Source organism: Leptonotus elevatus, chromosome 1, assembly GCF_054856555.1.
Source record: "Leptonotus elevatus isolate MCC_2025b chromosome 1, RoL_Lele_1.0, whole genome shotgun sequence".
Taxonomy (NCBI): domain Eukaryota; kingdom Metazoa; phylum Chordata; class Actinopteri; order Syngnathiformes; family Syngnathidae; genus Leptonotus; species Leptonotus elevatus.
The window spans coordinates 51,293,616-51,316,773 of NC_141239.1; the positions used below are offsets into that span (position 1 = coordinate 51,293,616).

Genomic DNA, 23,158 nt, shown 5'->3' on the forward strand with positions numbered 1-23,158 from the left:
AGCAATCCCGTTCGCTCCCGGTTGTTTTACTGGATTTTGCAAGGCCCACAAAATATTGTGTTCTATTGCTATAAAAACATGGAACCTACCCAAAGAAAAATTTGAGTCTCTTCTTTCATCAGGAAATAAAGTATATTTCTGTTTCCGTTTTGCAGCAACTAGCATCAGAATAAAGCTAAGTTGAATTATTATTCACAAATATGTATAGAACTGTGGGAAAATTAGCTTTTTTCAACATGGCGCTGGCTGATCTCTTATACTCTGATGGCGCCTTCTGGACATTTTAGTAATAACTACCATTTCCTCAACCGTTCTCTGCAGTTGAGAGGCTGCATCAAAGCCTTCTGTATGCATAAACAAAACATTAAAAACATATAAATACGTCTTTGGGACACTTAAAACATTTAAAATAGAACATATTTATACCTTTTTGGGAGCAAATGAGTTAATTTAATAAATTAGCCTTTGAAGTTGATTTTAAATGTGATTTTAAGTATATTTATTTCAATATTAAGCGGAATAAGGATTAGGTTTGAAAGTGTGTCACACAGAAATGACGTCATCTAGCAGCAGCCAATGGAAAAGCACTTTCAGCTAACGTCACTTCTAGGCAACATTTAACTAATTGTTTCTCGGCAAAAAAGTGAGGAGAGTAAAAATGATAAATTATAAAAATTGTGGGAATGCTTCCAGCATTGTCACAATTAGAAGTTTCCAAATTAAGCTACCATACATGTTTTTGGACTGTGGGAGAAAACTGAGGTACCTGGAGAAAGCACATGCAAGCACAATTGGACCAAACCCCACACAGGACAGGAGGACTGAGATGTGCTATCACCTATGCCACCATGCCGCTCATTTAATTATGATATATAATTGTTGTGAAGGAATTTAGTTCGCACTATAACTTTTTCAAGAACGTAGGTATCACAAACACTATCTTCTATACTACATGAACCAGACTCACAGGACAACATCAAATTCCTTTGAGAAGAAAGATTTTGTTTCCATTTCTCAGTGATCACAAGTTTGATGAACAGTTTAGGCTCACCTGTGCTTAATTTACTTTATTATGTAAGCTTTGTGTGCATATTGACAAATCTCACTTGAGATGAATAGCCACATTTTTTAGACTGTTTTGAATTAAAATAAATGAAGATATTTAATTTGAAGTTTTTCTCACAAATCAGTTGTGATAAACTGAAAATGAAATAAATGCATGTCATATTCTTTGAAGGACAGTAAACAGATTTGAAACTGAGTACAATTCCACCACTAGATGACACTGCTGCTACACGGCAGACATCATCACAATAAACTGATAGACTTGACGCATTCAAGAAAAAGCAAATGTAGTTTGATGCCATGTGAAATTTAATTTATAAAGTGCCATATCACCACGCTATTAGAATGTTTCCTGTTGATCTCTATATAGTTTTTTTATTGAAATGATATGAAAAACACATTCTAATCCCATGAAAAATGTTGTTATACTATATTAGTCTTATGTAGGTCCTGTTAATAAATGAGAAAGTAAATGAATGTTGTCATGTTTTTTTTGTTTTGTTTTGAAATTGTGTTATTTTTTTGTTGATCTTTTTTTTTTGGAGTGTATATTATTCTCATATGGCCACACATTAAGTCTCACCAGTTTCATGCACCACAGAACAAGACTGTCCTTACCAAGCTTACTTTATCGCTATAAAGCTTCACACCTGACATAGGAAGTCAACTCATCTTGCCAACAAAACAACACAATCAAATACTTACATGCAGGCCTCTTCCGAGCTTGGAATAGCAACATAGCAGACACAGTGAGCATTCAAGAGAACAATCTGATCATGTTAACAGATTCTCAGATGAGTGAGCCATCGATTGGATTTGAAAACAGAGAGCCCAGAAAAAGGCATGCCCTTTATTTCTCAACGGACACCGTGTATTAGTAATGGCGGATGCTCATGCACGAATGAGTAGAAGTAGCCAGGACTACAATGTACATGATGGACGCAAGTTATTGGATGACACTTCAATTTGGCCGAGGTCACATTTGTGTCTGGAAATAGTTTGAATCCTGACGCTTTTATAAATGAGAATTCATTCGCTATCTATACACTCACTCTGTCTACATTTCATTTTTTTATTGTGTCTTGGTCTGTATATGAGTCATTTGTGGAATTCAACTCTACGGAAGACAATGAGAGCCTACATCCAATATCTCACCGATGATGTGATCAACACTTTTACCCAAAAGCATCAGTTTAGAAAACAATTCACACTTCTTTGATGAGTTATAGTTAGTAGCATATTTATCATTCTTAAAGATATGCTCAACACTAAATCAACTTCTTTTTGTTGATAAACTGTATACACCGGTGTCTACTAATGCTGTACACATACCCTGGTCATAATTTTGACATTTTAGTGTATGTTTTTGAAAGCTTGAATTTGGGGCAATAACTATGTGTGTGGTGCCATTTTCAGGTTAATCATTGGGATAAACATAATTTGGCTGTTTGTCCTTTCATTGGATGAGAAGTGGTCGACTACATCACTTGTACAGTATGACGTAGTCGCTCTGCCACCCACCGGCTCAGTCTCGTATGCGCCTCCTTAAACGTCTCCTGTTGGAGTTGTATTAGTAGCATTTTGCAAACATTTTTATACCCATTTTCAGGTTAGTGATTTATTAGCGTAGCATTTGGTTAGTTTATTTAGCAGAGTTTGTCATACTATAGAAATGATTGAGATCGTAATTTTCACTGCTGCTGTCAATCACAGCCAAACCACGCCCGACCCTCTCCTCATTCGCAAGTCCAACAGTCCCACAGGCAAGCGCCGATTTAAAATCGTAGTGATGGCTGGAGCAAGGGTCTCATTTCCTATTGAGTTACACAAGCTGCTCAATGCAGGAAAATTAATTTTGACTCGCTACTGCCACCTGTGGCAAAAAAATGAAACTGCACACTCCCTTCTTCACGTACAAAATGCGCACATAAAACGGCAGGAGATTCAAACCCAAAACCAGTCTGAAAGCTATTGGCCAGTGGCTTGCAGGAGTACCCATTGTGAACGGCTAAGGCGCTAATCTGCTAATTAGAAGATGTTTGAGTCATAAATGGCCAAATAAAAAAAGCTATTGTAAAGATATTTTTGGGCATTTTTTTTATATAGAGCAGCTTTAACACTAACGGTCATAAAATATATATAAAAAAACAAAAAAATAATAAAACAATAATATAAAAATTATAACAAATACATAAAACATATAAATAAATAAATAAACAACACAATTGATAGCGACCCAAAAAAACATCTTAAATGGCAAATGAGTAAGGGTGATTCAAACACATTTAAGATTTATTTCAAAGACATTTCAAATCAAAGGAAATAAATCAATAGCACAATTTTACAATCTATTGTACAGCTGACTAGGACCCGGAGCAAAGCCATTAGGACTGGCGTAACATGTTCTGATCTCTTTTTTTCTGGTCTAAACCTGAGCTGTAGCATTCAGAGTGGGCTGCAGCTGTTTGGTGCTATTTTGAGCACCAAATATCAAAACCACTTGAATGCACACATTTAAACTTTGGTGACCAGTGATGGCTCATATAATGATTCTGACCTCTAGCATTGAATATGAGTAAGCTAATTTTGCACAACTTTAGATTATAGTCTTCATCACCTGTTCTCACATTCTTCTCTCAATATCAAAACTGAGCCAAAGAACAAACAAAACAGTTCATCCTTTGATATGGTTTAATTGATGTCTTGTGAAATAACATCTCATCTCTCATCATATGTATGTTGATGAGCATTTGGGAGACTTTGACAACAATTTTCCAGAAAATCTGGGTCAAATTACAAATTGTACAACCTCAGGGGCATTTGTAGTTAGAGGTTGCAATTCAGTCCAATGCAATTAAGTTTAATGACCAAACATCAATCAAACATATTTTCTCACTAATAGATGAGTCTATTGCGATGCTTTAATTATCCTGGCCTAAAAAACACAGTTTCCCAGCAGGAGAAATGTGATACTGTTCTGAATTATCCATTAAAAGATAAATGTAAGCTCTTGTACATGATGTCTGGTAGAAGATGGCATGAGAAAAATAGGAGATGGGATTTTCAAATGGGGAAAGAAAGTTGAGCTGTACGACGATAAAAGCGATTATCTCCTTTCTGCCATTCCCATTAGAGTTCCCTCCATGACTCACCTTTACAACACAAATGCTCCATTCTTTCCATCCTCCTCACTTGCCCATGAACACACATGAACACACTCTCCCTCCAAGAAATATATCTGAAAGAATGCAGGTCATTATGTCCAACCTGTGTTTCCACTGCTCCATGTATTTTTTCCAAGTAAAGTTTTTTTTTGCATACTACTACTACTACTACTACTACTACAAATAATAATAATAATGTCTTTGTAAGTTATAAATATAAATGCAAGGGCAATAATGATAATTTCAACATAAAGCTGCCACTGAGGATTTCAATGCAGCATTTGTTGAGTTCTGCCTCTAGAGTTTGTTCCCCAGCTCTACTTAGAAGCACAGAAGCATCTTATACGGATGTAACTCATAAGCATTTGTAGGATGGGGAATTCACACAAATATGGTTCTAAAACTACCTGCGTGACTTCAGGTATAGTGTTATCATTCTATTTCCCCAGCCTGTTCAATGTCTGTCAGCACTCAGCAGGGAGCCTTTCATATAATCAAAGTGACAAATCAGCCTTCAGTGCAGGCCAATGAGCTTGTCCAACTCCTGCTGAGAATCTCTAATTAGCACTGACCGCCTGTCAGTATCTTGTTCACGCAATGTAACCTACATCTCGATGATAGGAAGGAATCTTCCTTTTAGAATATGTGTTGCGACATAACTGTAGTTTTAATAAATAGTAGGAAGACACACAAAAGAATAGCAATTGTTTTGGAATATTACAGTGGGAGCATGATGCGTGGGTAGTTTTGGTGTATGTACTGGCAATATTCTGGTGAGTGAGTGTTTTTTTGTTTTTGTCAGAGTGTAGAATACAAAGACAATGGCTGACTACAAAACAACACAAGGTCCCAGATCATAACTTTCTGTGGAATATAGAGTAACAGAAAGCTGGAACAGTATTCCCACACACTTTCTCTTCAGTTCAGATTTTGTGTTTATTTGTTAGTTTGTTCGCTTTCTTGCTGCAATTATTCAGGTCAGGACAATTTCCAGAAAACTCAAATTCATTGGGGCAATCAATAAAGCTTTTTGTTCAGTGTCTCGGTACAGCTTGATAGTGTGGGCGGTGCACAGAATATGCACAAGGGAATTCCTGATATTGACTATCTGATGTATTCTAAATAGCAACATTTCAAGTATGAAACAGTTGCACTTGTCCATCCACAATGTAATTTGATCAATTATTCCATGAAAATCTGAGCTCATATTCTGTACTATAAAATGTTTGGTGCACAAAAAACATATTTGAATCTGGCACATTTTTAGTCCACATGTGCACCTACGCCTTCTGTATTTCCATCCCACTATTCCATATCAAATTAACATAATGGCCACACCCACATGAAGTTTCTCCATCAATGACATCATTGGCTAGGCTGGTTAAAGTGCTACAGCAAAAGAACCGCTTTGAACCGGTGACAGAAGCAATAATAACACGTTAAAGCCAAAAGGAGCATTTGCTAACAGTGTTATCGACACTAGATTTGATAATAATTATATAATAATGTCAGGTTAAGCTGTCAATGTCGAAGTGGGGGGTAACTGTGTTTAATGGCCATGTCATGTGCCACATTGCTACACCAACTCACAAATGTATTTTGGTGGCTTGGTGATGAAATGGTGTCTCCGTCGGTGGAAATGCAATTGACGAATCTCTATGGGCACTCGCTTGACAAAAAACAATCAACCAAAAAATCTGAGTAAAAAATGCCTCGGAGTTTAAACTCATTTTCGGAGTTTGAACACCCAAGCAAAGCAAGCTAAGCTGAACATACCTTGAAAACGGGTAGCCGAGTGAAGCCGAGCAAAGCCGAGCAATGCAGAATGCTCACGTTGCGATAGTTGAGACGATGCACTGCTCATTTCCAGTCAGATCGTGAACACTCCCAGAGATGCTCCATACTCGCGAGTGCATTTAGATTTTTCCACAACAATTTTCTTTGCCATGGGCCTAAAGAAAGACAACAGTGCCAGTGGCAGCAAAGAAAATCATACAGTGCTACGAACCACAGTGGAATTAGGAAGGAGATTATCGCGTTGTTGTAACTACCGTGACTACTTTTGTAAATACTGACACGAGGACCCCCCTTAGCTGTTCAACAACGTACCTGACGTTAAACAACGCGCGCAAGAGTAGCCTAACAATATGCCCAATGTAAAATACACAAACTCAGCACTGAACTAAAGCTATTATTAACATAGCATTTATCATCCACTGATGTCATCACACCAAAACAAAAACGTTAAGGTATTTTTTTACTGTTTAAATACTGTAAAGGGTATAAATGTAAAAAAAAAAAAAAAAAAAACATAAATAGAAATTAAAATAGGAATTTTCTGTTTTTGGATCTTGGGAACGGATTAATTGCATTTACATTATTTCCTATGGGGAAAAATAATTCGGAGGTTGAACAATTCAGACTTTAAACACTTTGCAGGAACGAATTATGTTCATATATATATATATATATATATATATATATATATATATATATATTTAAATATATATATGGGTAATTAGCGTTCACGTGACAAAGGAAGCGAGCGAGAGAGGTAGGTCGGGTGGGGGGTTTTCACATGCGATGAATCATGCAGCTTTTTTAAAAGATTGTGTCAACATTGACCTGTCCTCAGTAAAGTGTTTATTAAAAAAAAAAAAAGAAGAACTTTCCAAAGGGCACTTTTTTTGAGAGAAGGCAGAAGGGCAAGGGTGTGAGCACCACTAGGGGTCTACCTGTGCACGCCAGTGCCCTTTACTTTGCTACCCTTGACATGCTGCCCAGGTGCAGTGTAGCGTGTATGGATAGTTGCCCTCTTAATGGAAAGCATGTGTATAACGGTAAAAGCCCTGTGTGGTCGTGTCTCTCTGCTCTGAATCCTCCATCCATGAAACACAAAACTGCTCTTTTAGATTACACAACTTTAACAGCATTCTGCAAGGACATGACTTGACCTCCATGGAGAGACAAAAGGGATTAAACCAGAAGCCATGTTAAAGGCATTTTATTTACTGTATATTATCTACCATCATATATTTCAGGCAGCAATTAAAATCAACAATTGATCAATTTCTCCAGACAATACTCAACTAAACCTAGCCTTAAATTAAGTCCCACCCCCAATCTCATTAATATCAAACTTTGAAAACAAACAAACAAAGAATACACCACAGCACGTAAACAAATATGATATGAATCGCCGTCAATGGCAGCCTTTCCAGACCCACTTTCTGTCTTTCAAGAAAGTGGGTGGGGCTTGCCAGGCTACAAAAACTGGTATAGTAAATAGTTTTACAGTATACTACTACAATATTTACTTGCCACTATTTCCCATGAATTCTGGATTCAAATTAGCTTTTAACTAAAAATATGTAATTACATAATTTGTTCCGTGTGCATTTATATGGTTTTCACAGTCTCAACTGCCCCTCTGAAGGAAACCATAATTTTGACACCCCTGCCTTAAGTTATTTGTAATTATTTTCTTCTGATATATAGTAGTGTAAAATTGCACAAAGGCATTATGCATGTGACACAAAAAAAGCATCACTATCTTTCTGCAGAATTTTGCAGTGTTGGGCCATAATAAAAGTCTCAGCCATATTCTAACTTTCAAAAATCTGCGTGCCAGTAACATAGCAGAACAGTTTTTCTACTAAGCACACCTAGTAAAGCAAGGAAAACAACAACAACCTAGACCCACTTGTACAGAAAAGACAGACCAAAGGATCATTAATTGCAATATCTTTGATCCAATATCAGGAGATGATTGTGTTAGGAGGGGCAGCGGTGTAAAAATATGACCACAAATGAGAATCTGGAGAAGAAGATTAAGTGCCTAAAATGTCTTACAATGAGCTACCATCACCCACATGGCATCGCATACCATGTCATGTCAAAAATCACCAAAATCAAGAGGATTACAGTAGCCCTGATCAGCCTGTTGAAACTTTGAGACCAGCTGTTGGGTTTACATACACAAGTTCTTAGGTGTCAGCATGACCAAATGGTCTAAGGTGCTACACAAAGTGCACTTCCTTCCACTGTGTGTTGAGACTTTTGGTCGCCCAATGAAGGCATGGGTTCGAGTACAAATTCCTTTTGAACATAATATGGGCTCAGCAGTAGATACTTAAGAGACCAAACTATTGCATTTTAGTTTATTAGATATACAGGTTGTTACGATTCAGTATAGCTTAGGACTCTCTGGCACCTGACAAAAGCTGTGACTCCTTCCATAGCAAATTGGGATTTCTGCCTCCAAATGAAGGCATGGATTCAAAAGGCACTGCTAAAAAGTCCTTTATGACGTGTATTGATTTGGCTGTTAGGACCAGATTGTTGTAGGTTTTGCATGTCAGGATGCATCTTCCCTGAGTGATTTGGGCTTTCTGATCTCCAAATGGAGGCGTGGCTTCAAATCAACGTGTGATTTTTTGATTCGGCTATTGACACTTGTCCTACTAGACTACTAGCAAGACTGCAGGTTTTACAGTAATCATCGTACTGTAGCCTGTGCTGATGATCTTGTAACCATCAAAATTAGCTGCTTACTCTTAAAACCATCCATCCATCCATTTTCTCAACCGCTTAGTCCTCACAAGGGTCGCGGGGGGCGCTGGAGCCTATCCCAGCTGGCTTTGGGCAGTAGGCGGGGTACACCCTGAACTGGTTGCCAGCCAATCCAGGATTCTTAAAACCTGATTCTGTATATCTGTATAGGCCAGTAGACACAATAAGTGGATTTATTGTGAGCCTGATTCGCCCCTTCTGACCATGAGCAGTAACTGTTCATCCACACGTGATGTCCTCCCCATCACACCTCGCCATCAACAAAAAGTGACTGGCCACATGTTTTCCAGGCTGCTTGCGCTCATGAAAACCCTTTGACCATTTTTTTTTCTGCTAAGGAACTTAAGAGAACTGAAACTGACCATAAACGGAAGATAACTTCAGTTCTACACATTTCACTGTCAATGTAGCACACACGCACGCACACACACACACACACACACTCAAATGTAGCAGCTTTCTGTCTCTATATCGGCTCTCTCACTTTTCAATTCCTTACTTAGGAACCTGCTTTGGTTTTATTTTTATTGCTCTCTCGCTCTCTTTCGTCTCAGTTCTCTGGATCCAAACACTTTAACATCTCACTCTGTGTCTGATATTTTCCTATGCGTCTCCTCAAAGGGGAGCTGGGACTGGACTCTTCCAGCTTCCTCTCCTCCCCCTCCTCCGCCTCCCCCTCCTCTCGCTCTCCTCTTGTCCTATCGTTTGCTAACGGAGTGATAATGCTCTATTTCCAGCTGGTGATCATGGCTGGGACGGTTCTCCTGGCATACTACTTTGAGTTCACAGACACCTTCCCCGTGCACATCCAAGGGTTCTTCTGCTATGACAAAACCTTCTCCAAGCCCTACCCTGGACCAGACAACACCAGCAAGATTCCGCCTGTCCTCATCTACTCGCTTGTCACCGCCATTCCCACCCTCACGGTAAGAGTTTTACTTATTTATGAGTGTGTGAGAAAAGCAAAATCAGCAAGTTGGTGTGCATCTATTAATAAAATATGAGAGTGAAGAAAATAACTCTGATGGACAGTGAGGCTGTCAAAGTCACTGCCAAGTACCGTATAGGGAGACATTTGTTTCGATTGTGAGTTTTGGCTGCATTATATTGATGAATTATTACTGGTATTTGCTGCACTATACATAGAGAGTGAGCAGATTGCCGATCTGCATGGAGGTGAAACCCTCCCCCTCATCCCTGACAAGTGTGTGTGCGTGTGTGCGTGTGTGTGCGTGTGTAGGTGCACATGTATCTACAATGCAGACCCTCCAGGATTTTGCGATGTTGCGATCGCAACTATTAATGCAAAATCAAGAAACAATCGCAAAATCGCACTTACCCGCTTTGTCCAAGCACTTAACACAAGGACTTAACCTCAACAAATACATTTTAAAAATGCCCATTTCACTTCAGTTTTGGTTTATTTCCGCGGGCGGTCTACTTGAAATAGTAACAGTATTAACTAAAAAAAAAAAAAATGTTATGATGAAGAAATCCCTCACGTCGAAGCTGAATTCACGAAGAAGTTACACATTACACACTTTTTTTTTTTTAATGCTAGTGAACATAGATATATCTATGCTAGTGAATGTGTTGATATTGACAGCAGAGGCTCCAGCATGCCCGCGACCCTCGTGCGGACTAACGGAATGGAAAATGGTTGATGAAATCATGGCAAATGTTCTTCTGCAAAAAAAGTGGTGGTGAACTATTTTGTTCCAAATGCAATGTAATTATAGAATAGAAAAGAAAGTCGTCCTTCAACAAGCAATTAACGAGTGCTAGACACATGAAAAGTGTTGAAAGAATTATGCAGTCTCGGCAAATCACACTCACTGAGCCGATGGTGAGGTCTGTCGGGAACAACAAACGAATAAAGGTGAGAAACGGTGCGTAGCTTTATGAAATTTGTATGTGAATGATGCTTGTTAAGCCTAGAGTTTGGCAGGTTTCTGATGTAAATCAATCATCAAACATGTCTTTAAATTTGTAGAATTATAAACAAAAGATATATAACCATACTCTCTTAATTGAAAAAAGTATTTTTTTCAGAGATCAAGCAAAAGCTGATGATTTTGAGGAGGAAATGTAGCAGTAGTTATGCCAATGATTTCGGCAATGATAGCATTAAGCACTGCACATTTCATAGCTGTGGAAATTTATTTTATATAGTTTGATTTATATTGTGCATATGCACCTGTAAGAATATTTGCACTTTTCAAGTTATGTAAACTTGTTGTCCAATGATGACTTTTTCAGTTTGTAAGCTTGAAAAAAATTGTTTAAACTTTAAAATGAACTATTTTAAATGAAGATTATACAGATTTAAAACTATCTATTGCTTTTCCAAACACCTCTTGTAAAAATCCTCATGAAATTTTAAAAGTGTTTTAAGCAACAACAAATAATTGCAACTTATATAGCAACAAAATTGCCCACAAAATCAGGCATTTTAGCCCACAACGATCATAAAATAATGCCCGCGAAATTCTTAAAATTTGCAGAAAACTTGTTTGAGGAACAAAAAAACACACAAAAAATTACAACTTTTAGCCTAACTTTTAGAAAAATTGGCTGCGAAATCCTGGAGGGACTAATGGGGAATAGCAGGCTTGACGTTATAGAAAAAAGATTTACTCAGGAACACTCCACAACATAAAAACAAACGAAAGTCAGTACATAGTGATGGTGGGTTGCAGCAAGAAAAAAATTACTTGGTGGGCAATGAAAAGAGACAATATACACAAAGGAAAGCAGTTTATAGAGGGAGAGAGTGCATGTGCTCTGTGTTTCAAGGATAGTAATTGTTTAGTTCCAAGCAAGATAATAATGGATCTTCAAATGTGCAACAAACAGAACCAAAAAGGCCCACCACATGAAATACAGTTTTTTTTATTTTCAGAGCATAATATATTTTCAAACTTTACTGTGCAAGGTAACACTTTTGTATCTCCAGTGACACTGGACCATGCGGTCTTACATGAACCAGAAGAAATGCTAATCCGAGAGCAAAAACAATAATATTACAAGTATGTCTTTTATTTTTAATGGGGTTAGTTTCCAAATTAATTGCACTGTATTAGTATTTAACACCGTAATAGAATGTAATTTTAATTAAATATTATTGTTTATTCTCCCAGTGGACAAAAACAAAAAATATATATTATTATTATTTTTTTTTTAAGAGCTCAGTATTGTTCATTCGGTAATGTTATCATCATAACTCCTTTATTTTTATTTTTAATTTTTTATTTTTATATATATTTTCAAACTTTACTGTGCAAGGTAACACTTTTGTGTCTCCAGTGACACTGGACCGTGCGGGTTTACATGAACCAGAAGAAATGTTAATCCGAGAGCAAAAACAATAATATTACAAGTATGTCTTTTATTTTTAATGGGGTTAGTTTCCAAATTGATTGCACTGTATTAGTATTTAACACCGTAATGTAATGTAATTTTAATTAAATATTATTGTTTATTCTCCCAGTGGACAAAAACAATTTTAATATAACAAGAGCTAAAATGTTATGTGTATACAAGCAGTATTCTTTTAGTAACCATATAAGATAATTAGCAAAGGCTGACCAGGGAAGGTAGTTTAGAAAGAGAGTATATTGTAGCATTTCTTCAGAGTTGTTAGGTTGTTTGCTTGTTCTTCCCTTGCTTAGTTTAATTTGCCTATTTGAGGAATTATTTGATGCAATTTCATATCCGGCAGCATTATTGCATGTTCTGCCCGTGCTTTCCCACATCATCCCCAAAAACGTGCTGTGTTACCCTTACCACCGGCCATTGCCGTCCCGAAAAGGTAAGCGATTTTCTTTCTTTTTATTTGTTTGGAGTTTGGCCCTACCCCGACAGCCGGACGATAATAATAAATGACGAGGAAAAATGCTAAAATGGGTTTTCCACTGTTGTTCGGACCTGTCTTGCTTACCGCCGGCTTTTTTCATATGTATGTATATATATATATATATATATATATATATATATATATATATATATATATATATATATATATATATATATATATATATATATATATTAGGGATTCGGCAATATATGGCGATATTACAGTGCGCAATTCTCGAATCGATTCGATATGCGGCAGAATCGATTTTTAAACATACATTTTTTATGGGAATACTCAACAAAACTTCTTACTTAGGGTTAGGATTCACACATTAAGGATGGAAGAATGTTATATTAATGGAACATTAAGCCTTAATATTTTATTTCAGTGCTGTTCAAACATGAAACAGACTGTTTGTTAAATGCAGTGGCTCGGTTCTAAGCCCGAATTTTCAGATAAATAAATACATTTTCATACAAATCTTACAGTGTACATGTACAAGTTTACTGATTAGTATTTTCTAAATTTGATTTTAAAAAAATCGCAATAATCAATTTATAGATTGGTATCAGGATTAATCGGTATTGAATCGAATCGTGACCTATGAATCGTGATACGAATTGAATTGCCAGGTACTAGGCAATTCACACCCATAATATATATATATATATATATATATATATATATATATATATATATATATATATATATATATATATATATATAATAAAAAAATTGCCTTTCTGCTGTTGTGACATGTATGAAAATGTATCTGTAGAGCCTTTTCTTAATTAAGAAAACGGGTTTATAAGCGGCAAGGATATAATAATTGAAAGAATTGAGATCGCTACACACACAAAAAGCAATACAAATGTACCCCCAACAACTGTCAAAGACGTAAGACAACCAGATATGACAGTAGTGTTGTGTCGTTCACGTACGTTTCGTTCAAAAAGAACAAATCTTTTCATTGAACGTGAGTGAACGGATCACTTCCTGAAGTGATTTGTTCTTTTCTCAGTTCCTTTGCGTAGACGAACGATTTGATGAACAAATCTTTTGAATGGCTCTTTTTAATGAACTGCTTCTAAAGATTCAGTTCATTTAAAATAACTGTCATGCCCATCACTATATGACAGACAGGACATATGGTGCTAAAGGAAAGATAGCTTGTTGAAATTGGAGAATGTCAGTGTCAGTTGCAAATGACGATGTTTTGAGGGGGGAGAAAAAAAAAGTACCTCTGGATCACGTTGGCTCTTTTCCTCGTCTTTTTCAGCCATTGAACAGTCAAGCCATCTCCTTAATTGAACATTTGTATGTTCTTTGACGTCTATACCAGTGCACATTATCCTTGGACAGAATTAGTAGATTTAGCGCAGTAGACATCTTGCTAGTAGACTGTTTACATCCGTTTAGCATGACTGGCCCGCCAAATTTGACCCCTTTGCTAGACTCATGAATATTAATTAAGTGTATTATTAGCCCTGATCTCTGTTATTACTTAAAGTTTCCCGTCTTGTCTGCGTTTGCGTCCTAATTTTCGCACCTAATGTGACACTTTTAATCAAAGACTCAAAATTATATATATATATATATATATATATATATATATATATATATATATATATATATATATATAAGTATAAATGTGAGTGTGAATGATAATAGTTGTTTGTCTCTATGTGCCTTGCAATTGGCTGGTGACCAAACCAGGGTGACTAATCTTGTGAGATGTGATGAGGAATGGCTAAAAAAAAACTAGATGTTTAATACTGTTTGTCGAGCGCGGCTGGTTTCACTATTTTGCATAAAATAATGTTACAATCTACTATAAATAATGATAACAGCTTAAAGATCAATACAACAAAACTGTAGCATCATTACTCGCAAATGAATACAAGAATCAGCTCGTTTACAAACCCCATTTAGCGATCCTTCAAGGCTGCCCCAGCTGTTGGTGCTTCCCTTCCCCTTGATCTAGGTCATTGCACATCACTTACACCTACAGTACTGGTCTTTCCTCACATGAGCTGGCAGAGAGTTCATTGTGTTTTACGGCAGCAAGGTAAATCACTACACTAAATCTCTGTGATGGACACAGGCTGGTACAAATGAACATTACCATCCATCATTGCAATTCTTAGCCATATAGAAAACGGATGAATAGATGGTCTGATGGATCTTCAAATGTCCATATGTTACCCCAGTAAAATACAGACCTCCCTCATATGTGTACCATCATCCCAGGTCAAAGAGACAGATGGCAGGGGCTCCGTGGTGGGAGAGGGTAGCACCAATAGTTGTTACTGGGTTGGGTTGAGGTTTTCTCTGCTCTGCACCAGCTATGTTGCTCAGTCTGTGAACGCAAGGTGAATAGCTTAGAAAAGATCATTTAAAAGTGAACATATAATGTTGAATGTAACTAGAAGGTACAAAATAAGGTTAGAAAAAAGAACGTTTCCCCCCCAAAAAAACCCTGCTTTTAAATTGAATTGCTGATGCTGTATCTCCTTAGTACATATCCACAAAGACTGATTATTTGTCACTCTGCCTATTGGCATGCTGCTCTGCATGTTCACAGCAATAAAATGGACTGGATAAATTCCAAATTCAAACATTTCATATGAATTTCAAAACTAATTTCTCCATCAGTCATCATTTCATATTTTGTTAATTTGACCTTGCCAATCTCACCCTGTGTGCCAATTTCCTGGTGGACCAAGTCAGCTCTTGCATCAACTCAATGGATTAGGCGGTGAACAGTGTGATTGGACAGAGATGAAGCATGTTCATGCCTATCTGATGCTGATCAACAGCTTATTTCAGAAGTGTGTGTGTGTGGGGGGGAGGGTCAAATGTACCTTCTTTTTTGGCTTGCATGGATGTCAATGTGTTGACTGCAAAATAAGAAGAGCAGAAATCCACCATGAATTCTTTTCATTTGTTTTCCAATCATTAATTAGCGAGTACAGTGTAGAGGTGAAAGTAATCAAGTGCATATACAGAGTATGTAGTCAGGTACACAGAAAAAAACTATAAATAAATCAGCCAATGATTGAGAAAAATAGTCAAAACTCTTTGAATTATGTTGCCGTTGGTAGGTTGATGTTTCAAATAATACAGTTTTTCACGTATCCTTCCTGGGATCACTTCCCACTCAATGGGCTCTACACAATAGCCCTCAGATTGAGTGGCGATTAGTCCAGGACGTCGTCTGCCTTCCGCTCTAAATCAGCTGGGATAGGCTGAAGGCCTTAAAGTAACCCTGAATTTGATAGAAAATGGATAGATGGACATTTAAATGTTCTTCTACTCCGCGAAAGCAGCAGCTGCCAAAGAAGAACGAGCCGTCTCCCGTTTCTCGTTTAAAATTTGAAATTGAAAAACAGAAAACGATCTCTATTATGTGTTCATTTTACACAAGTCGAGAAACTAAATATGACCTTAATTTGTTTCCCTCGAGCTTGTTTTGCCTTCACTCGAAAGACACTCTTCTTCTACTGTTACCTCACAGCTTCAGATAACAGGTGAGCTGTGATTGGTTGTTGCTTGAGCGCTGTGCAACATTGATGTCATCTTCAGTCGACAGCAAGTGGCAAAATGGCCGCCCCTAACATGGATCAAAACGGCTGGATTTTGCTTCATAGCTCATATTCCACAAATGTAATATTAATCAGAATTGAATGTTTAGACTAGTGATGTCACATATAAGTTACATATTATTGTCAAGAATTTTTTAAGGTTGACTTCCACTTTAACTTTAGCTGATTAAAACATGTTGACTCAAGAAATGTAAATTAATTGTGTTGCATCTACTAAGTTTCTTTTTTTTTTAATTTTATAGATCTGGTATTTCTCTATTTTTCAGTGTATTATTCTTGTTTTCTTTGTTCTTTCCATCTATCTCAGTAAATCACTCAGGGATCAATCACTTCTTCTTATAGCCACATAATCATAAAGAGGTCATGTCTGATTGCACACTCGTCTGACTAATAGCCACTGACACAAATCAAGATCGGATTACTTACACACACATAGAGCAGACTTGCAGCCCTCCATTGTATGCAAAAGGAATCATGTGTATGTATTATGTATGTGTATATACTTTCCACTCGTCTTGTATCGATTTCACGTTTGTACATTTGTAAAAAATCTTTACTCATTGTACAAGGTATGTTCAGAAAGGTTCTAGGACTTGTGCCCAAAAAGATATAATTAACGTCCATCTTTATATTGTCCGTGTTTTCTAAACGGGTCCCCTTGGCAAAATCACATATTCATATTCAACATAGGACGGAATGTGTAAAAAAAAAAAAAAAAAAATAGGGACAGTCATGTAAAAAAAGCTTAACATGGCTTAAAGTTCGGGATTTTTTTTCACATTAATCAGTACGGCATCCTCACCTTATAGTGGTGTGCAATCAGCACTGACTTACCGCTACAGCGTTCTGTTACCCGAGATCTGATCCGGTTTTGGTTGAGACGAAAGTAGTCCGGCAAGTTGCCTGGGGTCATGGAAATAAAGCGTCAGGCGTCAGGCATTATTTTTCTGTTCGTATCACTGTGCAGCGCAAGCATTTTCAGATACAGCACTTTGTAATGCTGTTTTCATGAATGTAAAAAATATATATAGTTATGTGCAACAATTTCCATCAACTCTATGTCGTTTGCGTGTCTACAGATTCTTGTTGGAGAACTGTGCGCTTTCTTCACCAAGACTGATGGAACCCAGGAGAAGACCATTGTCACTGCAGACTGCTGCTACTTCAACCCCCTCCTGAGACGCATCATTCGCTTTTTAGGTGAACACTGTTTTGTATTCCACAGCCTTCACACTTAATAAGCTCACTGTCATTCTTCTGATTGAGAACAATGTAAAAACACTAAGTGGAGGAAGACCAAACAAACATGAAGACAATGGCCAGTGACAGCTATGTCAACTACTGAACAAGTAGAAGCCATTTAAATAATAAACTGCATTGAGAAATTAGCATACTGTTAAGTTGAATATTCAGAGGTGAAAACGGCAGTTGCAATTTCACACCCAGGCTGATAATAATGTGTTGATGCTATTTTGAGAGGAAAGACTTGTCACCTGTTTTATCTAAGAGCATGCTTGATTCCTTTTGTTTAGGCTCGACTTAACCTAATTGTGCCCCCCCCCCCCCCCCCCCCGCCCCTCCTATTTTGGATAACGTTAATGTTCAGTTACAACCTTGTAACTCTACAGTATGATTTTTACTTTTTTACATAAGAATGTTTTATGTTCCCCCGTAATGTTATGTAACATATGTAAGTTTATAAATGTGTTATATTATATGACAGTGTTAACACCATGTTTTTAACTGCCAGAACTGTAATTTAAAACACACACTCCCACATTGAATACAAATAATAAATTGAGTGCGGAAATGTTTGGATTGTAAACATAATGTTCAAAGAAGATGAATAACAATAGAGTTATTTTTTTACTGAACCAAGTTTGACTTATACATGCAGCAAGTGAATTGCGGTGATTTCCCTGCAAAATGTCAAATAAGTGGTTTTATGACATTTATGACAGCTCCTCAGCCCTGCTCGTTCCCTGATTTTTTATGCATTATACACTCATCGTTCGGAACGAGTGGGTGCGGACCTGGGAGAGCGTTAGAGCTAGCTATATCTTGGCCTCCTTTCATACCAAATATGCTCAAGCTGTGTATCATGCTTTTATTGAAAAAAAGAGAACCGCTTCATAAGGTAGGTGAAGTGATGACAATCAATAATTTTCCTACTCCCCCAACCGCCCACATATCGGAAAAGGCGCCTGAAGCCACAGGAGAGAAAAATAAATAAATCCTGGCGCCATGCCTGTCTATCTGGCAGAATTTCAATAAATATCACAACCACAAAATTCCCCTTTTGCACAGAAAATTCATTTTAGCATAAAACAAGGAAAAGGATTACATTTATCATAGGAAGCTAATGTCACAATATACTTGTACGTTCATCCGGTTGAATATCGCCACCGCGGAAACGAAGCGTTGTTACATGATCACACGCGTGTCGGCTGTGACGTGCCACTCCAGGTGGTTTAGGGTGGGGTCAGGTCAGTCAATTTGATTGAGGCAAACTCACAATGTTTATAAAGGGGCAAGATCCCTCAAGATGTTGTGGGTTATTTAGGAGGAGAGCTTTTATGTGCTTTAAATCATTGAGAACAAAGGGTGGGTGCACTGTAAAAAACAATGAGTAATATTTACTGGGAAAATGAGCTATAGGTAAGTTTTTTTTACTTAAAATTAAGTACATTTTACAAAGTGTTTTGAGTACATCTTACTAGTAAAAACAAAACAAAAAAACCCTCAAGGGTTGAGGAATTAACCCACCTGAGCCACACCACTCCTGCTGTGTTTTAAGTGATTGCTGGTGTCAGGTAGAATGCTGGTTCCCCAAAGAGCCATTTTTGGTCTCACACCAGAGATGCATTTTACTGGCAAAGATCAAGACTATGGCTGGAATGTCTATTTACTAGTGATGGGAAAATGAAGCCTCATGAAGCACTTGTGATATTTTTGACTCCTCTAGATGCCACTCTTGGTTGAAAGATGCAGTGGAAATGTAATCAATTTCCTTTGCACTAGCCTTTATATTTAAACCAAGAGCACCATCTAGGGGAGTCAAAAAATATCACAAGTGCTTCATGAAGCTTCATTTTCCCATCACTACTATTTACCAAGCTGAAGGTCATGAGTTTGTTCAAGCTGAAGGTCATGAGTTTGTTCCTCCACACTTGCGTAACTTTCTTTAATAAAAAAGTTACTGATAAAATGTACTAAAAAATTTACTCAAAACTCTCTTTGTAAAATTTATCATCTAAAAATATAATACATAAAAACGTCACTGGGTTTTTTCAAGTAAATAATATATCACTCCCAATTTTTTAGAGCGTGAGGTGAAGTTAGATTAGATTACAACTAGTCCTGTCAAAGTTAAAGTGTTAATTGATTAATTAATCACAAAAAATTAGCGCATTAGTCATAAATGAACGCAGATTAATTAATTTTGACCATAGATTAGCCTTTAGCGTGACAGCGGATGGCTACGTTTAAGGTAGCAGAGATTGTGTTTGAGCAATAAACATAAATACATGCATTAAAGTAAAGCATTTAATGAATGTTTGCGTATCACATTTAGAATATTTGTTCATGTCAAAATATTGGGGTAATTTTTTTCCATTTTAAATTATGCAAGTAATCAACTGATTAGAAAAAGAGACGGATGAGCACGTGCAGTGAATCAAAAATGTTGAAGACGTCCTCATAACATTAAATGTGAAAATAATTAACACATAAACGGTGCTCTTCAAATTTGGCTGGACAAAAATGTTGATTAAAAAAAACTTTTTATTAAGCAATTAATCGTGATTAATCAAAATTCCAAGATGTGATTAATCTGATTAAAAATGTAATCGTTTGACAGCTCTAATTACAACACAATAGATGAATTTGCAATTGCACATATTATAGGCATTTGTTCACACACTATATACAGTTTTATAATATAAATCACTGAAAGGATTTTCTCCAAAGCCGGAGAGGTCATCAGTAAAAATGAAAACGGTAACGTGTAAAGACGTCTGTTGTCAATCAAACCTAGAGCAAAATCTTGGAGTTACACAAATCTTTAAAAAGAGTTATTTTGTAAATACGATGTCGGAAATGATCATTTAATCACCTGACTTCGGCATCTGTCAGTCACGATGAGTCTCGACGTTATGTGAGTTGAAAAAAAAGTGGTAACTAGTGTGCGTGCCATCGTCGCCTTCATGCTTTGCAAACTTTAAAAAAGAAAGTGGCGCGCAAAAAAGAAAAGACAAAAGAAAAATATGACGTTAAAGCTATTGGAAGAAATGTGATAGACATGGTTTGAGTCCAGGCCATTAGCAAAATCTACTGTCCCGCTCCCAACTGAGTGGAGCTGTAGCTTGCCAGCAGCTAGCTCCATCGCAGAAGCGACCCTCCAGCCGTGTGTCGTTTCTCACGGCGGTCCAAAGGCAGCTTCCCCATGTCCCAGCCGCCTATGCAGCCTCGGGATGAATTTGACGCCAAATGCAAAAAGCTAATATCGCATTTGGCTCAGGCGCTCTCCAGATACAATAAACAAGGAAACAGGTGTTTGTCTGACAAATGCTACTTTAGACGTATAGGAGCGTCGTAAATGACTTTGCTGAGCGCGGCGTGCACATGAGCTTCTAATGAGTGAGAAAAGCTACAAATTATTTTTATGAAGTGCAGTTAGTGGGATTCAAATCAATGGCAAATTACTTTATTGTATTTTGGTGCCATAGTGAGCCTTTTGCGCAGCATGTTCAAACTGATTTAGAAGCTGTAAAACAGAATATAATGTATTGGAAGATTTTTGCGGTATTTTTAATTTTCAATGTAGATGTCACAATATTAAAATTGGAGGCCCTGCAAAAGTCCTTGGTGACAAGTCGCACTTCTCTTCAAAGACTGTGTGTGCGTGCGTGTGTGCACGGGAGCGCTCGTGCGTGTGTGGGCGGTGGATGGGGGAAAAATAGGGGGAGGAGGGGCCCAAAAAAGTTTTTTGCACCGGGGCCTCTCAGCATGGTGTTACGCCATTGATCACAACAAAAGCGGGGGTCAATACTGAGGGTCCCTGTTGCATTTTAATTGTGTGCATGCATCGCTTGCTTCAGTTTTTAGTACATACTGTACCATATAGGTTATGGGTCAAAAAGTCATAAATTGAGACAAAGTAATCAGATTTGGACGCTGAATTAAAAGAATGGGCATTCAGATCAAGAGTGTAAAGTCAGGATTAAACAGCTCTTGTGCTTATTTCTCCCATCTGAATGCAGGTGTTTATGCCTTTGGTCTATTTACTACAACCATCTTCGCCAACGCCGGGCAGGTGGTGACAGGAAACCAGACTCCTCACTTCCTCTCAGCATGCAGACCAAACTACACAGTCCTAGGCTGTCAGTCCAACACGCAATACATCACAGAGCGTCGGGCCTGCACCGGCAACCCTCTCGTTGTCATGTCTGCACGTAAATCGTTCCCATCCAAGGACGCAGCGCTCAGCGTCTACTCTGCAGTGTACACAGTGGTAGGTTGATGCATGCTAGAGGTGACGCTTCTGTAAAAAGCTGCAAGACCCACGCTATCAATCTCATCTCTTTGATTAGAGATTATGTTTTCCAGTTGACCCTTTCAGTAAGATTTAAGTCAGTCATACATCTTGGGTAGGAAAATAATGCGTATTTCACTCTAACCTTTAGCTGGAAGGAGGAACTCTTGTTATTTTTTTATCAAATGCAATTTGCTGGTTACGGGCATTCCTGGCTTTGTTGTTCCCTACTGTGTGTGCTCTCTCACATGCCTTTCTTCAGATGTATGTGACGCTGGTGTTCAAGACCAAAGGTACGCGTCTGACAAAGCCCACCGTCAGCTTCACCTTGCTGTGTCTGGCAATGATCGTAGGCGTGATCAGGGTGGCTGAATATCGCAACCACTGGGCCGATGTCCTGGCGGGATTCTTCACTGGCGGAGCTATTGCTGTGTTTCTGGTAGGAAGAGAAAATTGAAAAACACTATTCTGGGGATATATGAATTTTCATTTTTGTAAGTATTAAAGCTCAAAAATTCCATGTTTGTAGAACCTTTCTCTGTTGTTCTAGAGGAGATTCTGAAGGAGGTAACACTTCAAAGTGTTTTGAAAATAGTACCTATGAAAGCATACCCAGAAATCCCCATGAGAGTTCTGTTACCAGCCTTAGCAATCTTGATCAAGTGAGAAATGTGCTCAATGTTTTCAGCTTTGAAAAGAAATGTAGTAAAGCAATAGAAAGTATGACAACATATTAGGGCCACATATAATAATAATATTTTTTTTTGAGGTGGGTAATCGTCTGCAGTGATGCGGACTCTGTATCAGTCCATTGTGGTAAAGAAGGAGCTAAGTCGAAAGGCAAAGCTCTCGATTTACCAGTCGATCTACGTTCCTACCCTCACCTATGGTCACAAGCTGTGGGTCGTGACCGAAAGAATAAGATCCCAGATACAAGTGGCCAAAATGAGTTTCCGCCGCAGGGTGTCCAGGCTCTCCCTTAGAGATAGGGTGAGAAGCTCGGTCATCAGGGGGGGACTCTGTGTCGAGCCACCACTCCTCCGCATTGAAAGGAACCAATTGAGGTGGCTCGGGCATCTGGTTTGAATGCCTCCCTGTAGAGGTGGCATGTCCCACCGGCGGGAGGTCCCGGGGACGACCCAGGAGACTCTGGAGAGACTGTCTCTCGGCTGGCCTGGGAACGCCTTGGGATCCCGTCGGAGGGGCTGGTTGAAGTGGCTGGGGAGAGGGAAGTCTGGGCTTCCCTGCTAAAGCTGCTGACCCCGCGACCCGACCCCGGATAAGCGGTAGATGATGGATGTATAGAGGTGGGTAATATTCTGAGAAAAAACTTGCAAATTTGCGAGTTTATAAAGATTTTTGA

The 23,158-nt window shown here is 38.0% G+C and overlaps 1 protein-coding gene across 4 annotated transcripts in view; it reads left to right on the forward strand.

Moving 5' to 3' along the window:
- plppr2a (phospholipid phosphatase related 2a) overlaps positions 1-23,158 on the forward strand; it is a 48,460-nt gene that overhangs the window by 19,559 nt on the left and 5,743 nt on the right. For 2 of the 4 annotated variants that reach the window (XM_086068415.1, XM_086068425.1), the window contains exons 3-6: positions 9,539-9,727; positions 17,342-17,462; positions 21,524-21,774; positions 22,058-22,234. In XM_086068415.1, the coding sequence (XP_085924541.1) occupies positions 9,539-9,727; positions 17,342-17,462; positions 21,524-21,774; positions 22,058-22,234 (738 nt within the window). Of the gene's footprint in view, positions 1-9,341; positions 9,728-17,341; positions 17,463-21,523; positions 21,775-22,057; positions 22,235-23,158 lie in introns of those variants that run through there. The other 2 variants (XM_086068398.1, XM_086068406.1) reach the window with 1 other exon arrangement.